The following is a 12206-nucleotide window of genomic DNA, read 5'->3' on the forward strand; positions in this document are numbered from 1 at the left end:
AAGAACTTTTAGAAGATTTAATTTGTTTGACACGTCATCACGTGACCACGTGATTAGTCCGAATGGAGTTTCTTTGTTCATGTCAATGTTTGTTTTATTGCCTTTAGCTGGAAATGGACTGTTTAACGTGGTCGTTGTATATTACTGAGACTCTGTGTCAGACCGACAAACCCTTTCTCTCTCCATTTACAGGAAAGTGGATGTGGTGGACCTTATTTGATCTCATTCGCTTAGTAGTTCGGAGAACAGGGTATCAGTATCACACAGCGACCACGTTGAAAACTTAGTTTCAGCTAACGTCGATTTAAAAACTCCGCACTGTAAAAAATGACTGTGAAATTTACAGGAAAACAATGTAAAATTCCTACAGAAAAGTATTGTAAATCCAAAAACATATATTTTTTGTTTAAATCACAGTGAACTTTTGTAAACTATTAAACAGAATGTTTTGTTATATTTACAACAACGATATGCGATTATAATCAAATTTATTTGTTAAAACTACAAAGATTGGTATAAAAAAACAGAAATACTGTAATACTCATAACAAAACAACTTTGTTCATTTGACATGTAAATATTGTCAAAACTAAAGTTTTAGTCAGTTGTTCTTAAAAATACAACTAAAGTAAGTCACTATACAAGTTTATGCTGTACTTGTAACATGATTGATGCAAATTGAGGTAGTAAAAATGTTTTCACAAAAAAATCTGTCAACCTGAGAGGTTGCCTGTCTGTATTTATATATAAAAAATATAGGCTACAATTATAATAACATTGTTATTATAATTCAGGCTATTTGTAGCATATTGTAGAGTGTGTATAAGAAATTAAATTTATTGATATGCAGAGTAATAGGTACTGTTCAGTCCTAATCCCTATATGCCTTATGTTTATTTTAGTCTTTAAATTGTAATGTAATTCTTAACCTACTGGTTTTCTACATAGGCCTATTGATAAAACAAAAGTAATAATTTGAGCATTGTGTCATTATCACAGGCTAAACAATTAAACAGTGCCTTCAGTAACCGCTTTGATTTATTTGTAGCCTACTCTGTTTATAGAGTATGTGTATAAGGAATTAAAATTATTGAGGCCTGTGCAAAGTAACACTTCTGTTCAGTCATAACCATAATCCTTGTCTGCTTTGTTTCTTAAAATTTTTATGTTATGCTTAGCCTACTGGTTTTCTATGTATATTTATAAATTATTTCAGCATTGTTTTCAGCACTGTATCATTATCACAGGCTAAACAACCAGTGCCTCCTCTAACCACAGACTTGTACTTGTCCTCTCTTATTGTGCTCTGCCACTGAGTCTGCTAATTTTGAATTTCATAGTTTGCAGATAAGCTCGTCTCTGATTGGATAATGACGTGAGGAGCGGGAGACGCTCACCTGCGGCTGACGTCAATAACGAGCGAGCCAGAGCAGCGCTTGTTAGGCAAGGCAAGGCAAGTTTATTTATATAGCACATTTCATACACAATGGTAATTCAAAGTGCTTTACAAAAGAGGAAATAAAATAATTAAAATAAAATAAAAACACTGATTTAAGAAATTGAATTTAAAGCAAAAAGAGATTGATTTAAAACAGTTAAAAATAAAAGAAGCAAAGTAGCACAGTTCAGACGCAGCACAGTGCTCATTCTGTAAATGCACAACTAAACAGATGAGTCTGGATTTAAAAGTGACTAATGTTTCAGCACATCTGATCTCTTCAGGAAGCTGGTTCCAGATGCGAGCAGCATAATAACTAAAAGCAGATTCTCCTTGTTTGGTGTGAACCTTTGGTATTTCTAACTGACTTGATCCTAGTGATCTGAGTGGTCTGTTAGGTGTATAAATAGTGATCATATCTGCAATGTATTTAGGTCCTAGTCCATTGAGTGATTTATAAACGAGTAAAAGTGCTTTAAAATCAATTCTAAATGTCACTGGAAGCCAGTGTAAGGACCTGAGGACTGGTGTGATGTGCTCTGATTTTCTGGTTCGAGTCAGGATCCTGGCAGCAGCGTTCTGGATGAGCTGCAGCTGTCTGATGGTCTTTTTGGGAAGGCCAGTGAGGAGACCACTACAATAGTCCACCCTGCTGGTGATGAAGACATGGACTAGTTTCTCCAGGTCTTGCCTGGGCACAAAGCATCTTATTCTTGCAATATTTTTTATGTGATAGTACGCTGATTTAGTCACTGCTTTGACATGACAGCTGAAACTAAGGTCGGTCTCTAGAACCACACCAAGATTCTTGACTTGCCTTTTGGTTGTTTGACCCCTTGAGTCAAGATATGCATTCACCTTGTGAACTTCATCTTTATTTCCAAATGCAATGACCTCAGTTTTCTCCTTGTTTAACTGAAGAAAATTTTGGCACATCCAACTGTTGATTTCATCAATGCATTGGCAGAGTGATTCAATGGGGCTGTAGTCATTTGGTGATAAGGCTAGGTAAATCTGTGTGTCGTCAGCATAGCTGTGATAGGCAATTTGATTCTTTCTCATTATTTGACACCTGTGGCCTTTTAGTTTCAGTTTGATTCTTGGTCATAACATGGCCTCCGTATAATACTGATAGGGGCACCGGAAGAATCTGAAGGAGTGAAGATTCTGACGCACAAAAAATGTGGCCAATTGTTTTCATTTACTGTATCTTGTCTTTTCCTCTATAAATAAAGCGACTTGCAATCTGAGCTTCGGAGGAGGCAAAGGGAGGCAAAAGGGAGGTAAAGGAGAAACCTGCTTCTCTCCCGCTTGCAACCGACAGCGCAATCCTTGCAAGCTAAAAATCTAAAAACTTGTCTTGTTTTATTTCGCCTTGAGTTGATCCTTCCTGGTAAAGAGCCGTTTGAGTGAAATAGTCTCAACATTTACTTATTTATAGAGGAAAAGACAAGATACAGTAAATGAAAACAATTGGCCACATTTCTTGTGCGTCAGAATCTTCACTCCTTCAGATTCTTCCGGTGCCCCTATCAGTATTATACGGAGGCCATGTTATGACCAAGAATCAAACTGAAACTAAAAGGCCACAGGTGCATAACTGTCAACATTTAACTCCAACATTCCGTTCTCACCAGGCTGACAAAGCCTGACACCCGATGGATACATACATCACTCCAACATATCCCTCCTGTTTGACGTTTAGCACCTGAAAAATAACATAAAGCATCTGCATTTTGAACTACATCTCTACTGATTACTGGATTACATAGTCGATGCTTACTTTAAACAGCAATGTTGGGCGAAAACCCCAGTATCTGAGGAAAAATTCCCAACCGACCCCCAAAATGTTACCTGGGCGATCACCTGTAAGGCTTGCATTTTAATCATAATGTATACATATAAAATTTAAAGCTTGAACATAGGAGGAAAATGTGAAAATAAACTGAAAAGGAAGAATGAAATAAACCAGTGCCTCTTGTTCTCAGCACGGCTACTGTAGCTTATCAGTATACCTTTTTTATCATAACATCAGCACTCAGCCATGTCACAGCTGTGGTTTTAACTGAGACTTCACACATGATACTTAAAGCTCTCCATTTCTCTCTTGGTGGAGAAGCATGGTAAAACTGAAAAATGTCTGGCTAATCATTTTAGTAATCATTGCCCTTAAACATGGTAAAACACAGATCATGCATAAACATGTTCAAATCAAAATGAGTCTTTAGTTCATGTTGTTCTGTGAACCAGTCAAAATTCAATTAGTTTCAGTTCCCCTTTAATCGTCTCTCTCTCCTCCGCATCCATCCACAGCAGGACTCCACGCCATGCTAAAAATGAGTAGGGCTCTGTTGGTTTCTTCACCGGGTTGAGACCAGCGAGGCCTATTGCCTTCACCACCCTTTGTAACCGGACTTCACACCCGTACTTGTCGTTTTAGGCAGGAAACTCTGTGACCTTTGTACAGTGGCTCTGATGAATCGGAGTGTATCATGAATGTTAGAAAGAAAACAGGCACAGCAGAAGTCTTCGGAACAGTGTCTCTACAATTTTAAGAAGTTTTTAAGCGGGTCTGCTGCTGTTCAATTGGAAAATTAAAAGTTTGCACGGTAAGCTTCACATTGTTTAGCCTACTTTTTTTGAGACCACACGAAAATGTGTGCTGAAAGCACTTGGTGTAAACTAGCTAGCTAGATCAATAAGTTGGTTCAGCTAAAAAGCACAGGCAAACACTTGAAATCCTAAAAATGATCACCTGTGTCTTTTGTAAAAAGAAATTGGATACATTAAGAGGCTATGTACTACATTGCAAAGTGCATAGGAATGAGCCCGTTGTCTTTTTAAATGTGTTGGCGCCAACTGTAGTCAAACATTTACCACATACTCCGCTTTCAAGGGCCATTTTTATCGTGTGCACAATGCACGGAAGCTGCTCCTATAGCTGTTGTTGCGGATTTAAAATGCGCAGTTTCATTATGTGCCCGCCGTTTTCACACGGTGAAAGAGCTTGTGTCTCACTTAAATGATCATATTGGAGAGGGCAGGTCTGTTTCATGTCCAGTAAGTGGGTGTAAACACGTGTTTACAAAAAAGTCGTCATTTACTTCCCACATGTGTAGAAAGCATAAAGCATGCTCCCCAGATGGTATCGATAACATGTACAGGGAAACTCGCCCTCAGCCTCCAGATGTCATTGCCAGTACAGATGATTCAGAAAACACACAGGAAGCCATGCCAACAGCTAGTGCAGCCAGTGATATGCCAGAGAATGATAGTCAGTCTTATGTCAGAAACCTGTGTCTCTTTTACCTTAAACTGCAAGGACAGCTGCTAATTCCTGCCTCAACTATACAGACTATTGTTGAGGAAATGCAGAATGTGCACGAGTTAGGTCAAGCCTATACAATAACTAGAGTAAGTTTTTTAAAAAATTATATGAGCCTATCAGATGAAGCTGTCTCTAAAATCTGTGACTGCATTAAAGAGTCAGATTTGTTCTCTGCCTGTCATCAGGGTCAATTAAGAACTACATACTCTAGAAATCAGACATTCACAAAAATGTTTAATTACAAAGAAACCCAAAAAGTGGCACTGGGAATGGATGAAAACATGACACCAAAATTTGCTTACTACATACCAGTAGCAGAAACTCTGAAGAGCTTTTTACAGTCACATTTAGGGAGGAATACACAGTCAGTTTGGAGATCCTGATGTAGAGGTTTTTACGGATTTATATGATGGACAAAATTTCAAATGTCACCAGTTCTTCAGTGAAAACCTGAAAGCCTCAAACTGATTTTGTACCAAGATTCATTTGAAATTGTGAATCCCCTGGGTTCTGCTAAAAGATGCACAAAGTTCTTGCAGTCTATATTTCATTAGCAAATTTACCCATTCATTTTGCGTTCAAATACTGATAATATGTTTTTAGTCTTGTTGTGTGTTGAGGATGAACTTAGGCGTTTTGGAGTAGCCAAAGTTTTCTCAGAGTTGTTGGAAGATCTGAAATCCTTGGAGACAGATGGAATAAATGTAGATGGACAAACAGTAAAGGGGTCTTTACTGCATTGCTGGGGATAACTTGGGTTCTCATTGCATAGGTGGGTTTACAGAGAACTTCAGCCGCTCTCAATATTTTTGCAGGTACTGTGAAATCACAAGAAGTGAGTTTGTGGCTGATCCGAATGTCTGTGGACCTTTACGCACCCCAGAGACGTATGACGCAGCTGTTGCTGATCTCCAGGCTGAAAACATCCAAGGCGTCAGAGGATAAAGGTAAACTCTATCTTTAATGCCCTTGAGTCTTTTCACGTATCCCAGCCTGGTCTCCCGCCCTGTTTAGGTCATGACCTCTTTGAAGGAGTCTTGTCATATGATCTAACGCTGTACCTGAAGAACATTATAAAAAAGAAAAAATGGTTCACGTACTCGCTCTTAAACAGGCGCATCAAACAGTTGAAGTACAAAGGATCTGAAGCACTCACAAAGCCATGTGCCGTCAACCCGGATGGAGCCAAGTTATCAGGGCAAGCCATTCAAAACTGGAACCTTTTGAGATTGCTACCAGTTTTGATTGGTGACAAAGTGCAAAATCATGAGGATGAAGTATGGCAGTTAGCTCTCCAGCTAAAAGACATTGTGGATCTTATTTGTGCTCAGAACATTTCCTTGTCCCAGATAGCATATCTTGACATTTTGATCCAAGAATATTTGGAGTTGAGAAAGATGTTGTTTCCTGAAGTGCAACTAAAACCTAAGCACCACTATTTGCGCCATTATTCAGCACTGATCTTGAAATTTGGTCCATTGATTAGGTTATGGACGCTTAGGTTTGAAAGTAAGCACAGTTATTTTAAAAGATGTGCCAGACACTTGAAAAACTTCAAAACATTTGTCAAACTTTGTCAGAGCGTCATCAGATGTATCAGGCATATCTTTTAGCTGGGCAAGAATGCAGTAAACTACTGCAAGTGAAGGACAGCTGTGCGTTTTATCCCCACCTCTACAGTGACACTATTAAACATGCAGTCAGGGAGTTGGCCTTTTCAGAAAGCAATACCACAGTTACCACAGACATTCAGTACAAGGGCACTGCATATAAAAAAGGACAGTTTCTTGTGTACAGAAATGATGAGTATATGGAGTTTGGTGAACTTCTACTCATCTTGATTCATAATGACACATCTGTGTATGTTTTGATGGATATCCACAAAGGCACCTTCCTCTCAGAATACCATCTGTATTCTGTGACAAAGGACAGTCTTGGGTTACAGTGTATCAACATTAATGACCTGCCCGATTTCTATCCTTTGGTGTCATACATTCTTGATGGATACCAAGTCATTCCACTAAAACACAGTATTGTGGAAAAATAAAGTCAATTAAAGCTCACTTCTTACTGTAAATAATTTGACATTAATATGTGTTACCTGATGCATGTCCCTGCTCGGGTTAAGTGTATGTACTGTATATATTTTCTGTTTTGTTTGAAGGTGCCATTTTCTCTTTAGTGCAAATATGACTGACTCAGAGCGAACCTTCCTAGATGTCGCCATCATGGAAGTCCTACCACAACTTCAAGCAGTAAACAAAAACATCCTGGAAGAGCACTTGCAGTCCATTGGAGTCGAGACATATGATGATCTACGCTTCGTAACGGAGGCTGATTTGATGACAGCATTAAGACCTGTAGAAGCCAGAAAGCTTCTTTCTGCTTGGAAACGGAAATGTAAGTAAAAACACTATACACCACCACACAACTATTCAAAATCAAAAGCAGACATGGACATTGTGAAATATTTTACAGTGTGAATCAATCTTATTTTTTGCCATTTAAAGACCACACTCCCGAGAATAGTTCACTATCATCTGTGGAAGCCTCACCTACCCAATCGCTGCCAACGCTCTCTGTTTCACCCCAAAGTTCAACCAAACAGACGAGATCCCATTAGAAGATAGAGCAGCAATGCAGGACACTTATGGGTGCATTAAATGGAATGTAAAATTTCTGCCCCTTGAAGAAACTCAAGAGAGCCAGCAGCAAAAGATGGAAAAACTTAAGGTGATGTTCCAACACTCTGATGCCAATCCAGAGGAGGTAAAATGTTTAATGAAGTCCACATTTTACACACAGCGTCAACATGTCAACCAGGGAAAAAGTATCAAATGCCTTAGAGAGGAGTGGCCGTTTTGGTTTGATGAACTTGGCATGTCAGTCCACTTTATGGAACTCACTGGGATTGACCTCAAAGAGACATTCACACGAAATTTGGATTTGAAAGGAAAAAGGCTTCTCGACTACTTGACCACAGTTTGTGTCAACAAGAGCAAGAAATTCCTTCAGAATTATGCAAGGCTTCAGAGGATGCGGGGACTCCAGAGTGGCTGTTCAGATGACGTGATAGAGATGACCCTGCTTCTGCTCAGCTACTTTGATGAGAAGGAGTCCATGTTCTTCCATGTAGAAGATACATGTCTGGCAGAAGAGGTCCAACTGGAGCAAGTGCCTCTGACACCCGTTGTTATTGTCTGTGGTAAGTCTGTTTCATATTTTTTTTTTTTTTTTTTTTTTTTTTTTTTATTAAATTGCACTGTTTATAGAATTTGTCATGTGAGTGCAGCACTTATTAATATAACCTGTTAAATAATTTGTTCATAGGACAGTCCTGCTATTCCTCCACAAGGTACATGCTGAGTCTGGATCGGAACCTTATTAACACAAACATCTCCTCCTTCATTTCTGCACTGTGCCTCATGTTCGGGAGCTACTACTGTTTTAATATTCACTATCCATCTGAGCTGGCTTCAACTCTGGAGTTTCTTCAAAGGTGAGTAAACATAGCTTACTCATTTCTCAGACCTGGGACTCCGGGACCTGGAGTCTGGCTCAGAGGTCCTGGTCTTAATCCGGACCTTAACTAAGGCCGGGACTCAAGACCGAGAGTCAGACCCAGACTAAGATCTGGACTCGAGCCCGGTCTTAGTCTGGGTCTGACTCTCGGCCTTGCCTCTGGGTGTGGCCTGAGTCTCGGTCTTGGTTCGGCTCTGAGTCTTGGCAAGGTTCAGACTGTTTTTTTTTTTTTAAATGTATGCATGTCAAAAGTTTGGAAACTGTACTATTTTTATTTTTTGTTTGTTTTTGAAAGAAGTCTCTTCTGCTCACCAAGGCTGTATTTATGTTATTAAAAATACAAAAAAGCTGTTATATTGTGAAATATTATTAAAATGTAAAATAACTTTTCTATTTGAATATTTTAAAGTGTAATTTATTCCTGTGATGCAAAGCTGAATTTTGAGCATCACAAAAATGCTCAAAATTCAGAGTCACGTGATCATCAAATCATCATATTAGAATGATTCCTGAAGGCTCAAGAAACATTTGATCATTACTAACTGTTAAACTTTTTTTTTTTTTTTTTTTTCATTGAATATAAAGTTCAAAAGAAAAGTATTTATCTGAAATAGAAAGCTTTTGTAACATTGTAATACCGTTCAAAAGTTTTGGGTCGGTAATTTTTTGTTGTTGTTGTTTTAGGAAAGAACTTAAATTAATACATTTATTCAGCAAGGATGCATTAAATTGATCAAGTGAGAGTATAGACATTTTTATAATGTTGCAAAAGCTTTATTTTAAATAAGTGCTGTTGTTTTGAACTTCATTCATTATATAATCCTGAAAAATTTTACACAACTGTTTTTAACATTGATAAGTGTTTCTTGAGCAGCAAATCAGCATATTAGAATGATTTCTGAAGGATCATGTGAATCTAAAGACTGGAGTAATGATGCTGAAAATTCAGCTTTGAATCACAGAAACAAATTGCATTTTAAAATATTGAAATGGAAAGTTATTTTAAATTGTAAAAAATATTTTGCAATAATACTGTTTTTGATGTATTTTGGATCAAATAAATGCAGCCTTGTTGAGCAGAAGAGACTTCTTTCAAAAACAATCAAAATAGTACACTTTCCAAACTTTTGACCGATAGTGTTTTTTTTTGTTTGTTTTTTTATAACTGATCAATTAAAATGCTTAATATGCTTTTGTTCTACAGGGTGTTTTTCTCAATAAACCCAGAAAAAGGAACCAAAGTAGAGAATAAAAACTCAAGCGTCGTCTCAATGTGAACCCTCGAGTCCTCACTCTGATACAGGAACTCTCTGATCACGAGTGGCGTTAAGCCAAAATATGGACTCTTTCTGTGGACTCTGACTCTTTGTTTGAGAAGAGGTACTGTTAGTTTTCACTTTAAATCCACAATGTGTATTATTATTATTTTTTTAAGTCTTAAAGGTACACTAACTTTTTCTCTGTTTGTTTGAGAAGAGGTACTGTTAGTTTTCACTGTTAAATTCACAATGTGTATTATGTTTATTAAAGCACTATATAATTTTATTTTTGGTTTTTTTTAAGTCTTAAAGGTGCACCTAACTTTTTCTGGTAGCGAGTCCACCACCTGCTTGTTTCATGAAGATGTTCTTTCTTTGGGGGAATGTTTTACAATATGGTATAAAACTTATCTATCTTGCACTTATTCAATTATAACTCTTTTTATTGCAAAAAATACCTTACCAAACGTGAGGGGGCTCGCCTGTAGATCTGACCTGTAACTTGGCCTTTTGGCATCACCTGATTGTCTCCATGGAGATAGATAAATTTTATGCCATACTGTGGAACATTCCAGACAAGGAGAGTGTGGGTTGTTGTTGTTGTGTGCCTGGCACGTAAACTTTGAAGCTTTGAACTTGTTTGAAGAAAAATTCATCCAGTTGTTTACAACTATTGACGATGGCTGTTAAATAAATAAATTTCTCAAGTTATATTTTGCTCTGTCTTTTCTCAAGATGTGTTTTTGAGATTTACCACAATAACTTTAAACATAAACATTAAAACATAAAAATACAGCATATTATGAATAGATTTTATGTATAATACACAGAACATCATCATTTAAAATGCAAAGTTTTACTGTTGTTTTAACGGTTAAAATGAGTTTTGTTTGATATTTCCTTGTTAATTGTATCATTTATTGATGCACAATAAGCAATTATTACATGTAAAAAATACAGGAAAAGACAGTCAATATTGCATAACTGTTGTATATAAATAAACAAGTTTTTTTTGTACACTTAAGTTTTTAATGTGATTCAGCTGTGATTTCATTTACTGTTAATCAATTTACATATTGTGTCAGTAAAGTTATCTACTGTGCTGCTGTATTTTTTACAGGAATTCTCTGGTAACCACAGCTGCCAGCGTTTTCCTGTAAAAACAACGGGTGTTTTTTTACAGTGCACGTTAAACAGTCCATTTTCAGCTGAAGGCGACAAAAACACCCATTGACACGAATAAAGAAACTCCGTTCGGACTAATCACGTGGTCACGTGATGACGTGTCAAACAAACTAAGACTTCTAAAAGTTGTTTGACACGAACAAAATTAAATTAAATCTTTGAAGCGTGTTCATAAATCGTAAAACTACTCCACGCTCAACGCGAACACTCCAAACTGTGTCTCTTTGTTCATGTAAACGAGAGTTTTTATCGACTTTAGCTGAAATGGAGTTTTCAACGTGGTCGCTGTGCGATACTGATACCCTGTTCTCCGAACTACTAAGCGAATAAGATCAAATAAGGTCCACCACATCCACTCTCCTTTAAATGGAGAGAGAAAAGGTTTATCGGTCTGACACGGAGTTTCAGTAACGTACAACGACCACGTTAAACAGTCCATTTCCAGCTGAAGGAGACAAAAACACCTATTGACACGAATAAAGAAACTCCGTTCGGACTAATCACGTGGTCACGTGATGACGTGTCAAACAAACTAAGACTTCTAAAAATTGTTTGACACCAACAAAATTAAATTAAATCTTTGAAGCGTGTTCATAAATCGTAAAACTACTCCACGCTCAACGCAAACACTCCAAACTGTGTCTCTTTGTTCATGTAAACGAGAGTTTTTATCGACTTTAGCTGAAATGGAGTTTTCAACGTGGTCGCTGTGCGATACTGATACCCTGTTCTCCGAACTACTAAGCGAATAAGATCAAATAAGGTCCACCACATCCACTCTCCTTTAAATGGAGAGAGAAAAGGTTTATCGGTCTGACACGGAGTTTCAGTAACGTACAACGACCACGTTAAACAGTCCATTTCCAGCCGAAGGCGACAAAACACCCATTGACCCGAATAAAGAAACTCCGTTCGGACTAATCACGTGGTCACGTGATGACGTGTCAAACAAACTAAGACTTCTAAAAGTTGTTTGACACCAACAAAATTAAATAAAATCTTTGAAGCGTGTTCATAAATCGTAAAACTACTCCAAGCTCAACGCGATCACTCCAAACTGTGTCTCTTTGTTCATGTAAACGAGAGTTTTTATCGACTTTAGCTGAAATGGAGTTTTCAACGTGGTCGCAGCGATACTTGATACCCTGTTCTCCGAACTACTAAGCTTAATAAGATCAAATAAGGTCCACCACATCCACTCTCCTTTAAATGGAGAGAGAAAAGGTTTATCGGTCTGACACGGAATTTCAGTAACGCATAAACGACCACGTTAAACAGTCCATTTCCAGCTAAAGGACACAAAACACCCATTGACACGAATAAAGAAACTCCGTTCGACTAATCACGTGGTCACGCGTGATGACGTGTCAAACAAACTAAGACTTCTAAAAGTTGTTTGACACGAACAAAATTAAATTAAATCTTTTGAAGCGTGTTCATAAATCGTAAACCTACTCCACGCTCAACGCGATCAC

General features: G+C 37.7%; 1 protein-coding gene and 1 long non-coding RNA gene across 2 annotated transcripts; both read left to right on the forward strand.

The window, feature by feature from the left end:
- Positions 1-6954: 6954 nt before the first annotated feature.
- Positions 6955-8412, forward strand: LOC122334911. Its single transcript, XM_043232795.1, has 3 exons — positions 6955-7089; positions 7295-7970; positions 8096-8412. The coding sequence occupies exons 1-3, from the start codon at positions 6955-6957 to the stop codon at positions 8266-8268; spliced, it is 984 nt and encodes a 327-aa protein (XP_043088730.1). The 3' UTR covers positions 8269-8412.
- Positions 8413-9551: 1139 nt separating this feature from the next.
- On the forward strand, positions 9552-10257 carry LOC122334914. Its single transcript, XR_006248840.1, has 2 exons — positions 9552-9667; positions 9766-10257. It is a non-coding gene; the product is annotated as an uncharacterized LOC122334914 (long non-coding RNA).
- Positions 10258-12206: the final 1949 nt, after the last annotated feature.

The sequence above is a fragment of the Puntigrus tetrazona genome, unplaced genomic scaffold (assembly GCF_018831695.1).
Source record: "Puntigrus tetrazona isolate hp1 unplaced genomic scaffold, ASM1883169v1 S000000683, whole genome shotgun sequence".
In the NCBI taxonomy this organism is placed as follows: Eukaryota; Metazoa; Chordata; class Actinopteri; order Cypriniformes; family Cyprinidae; genus Puntigrus; species Puntigrus tetrazona.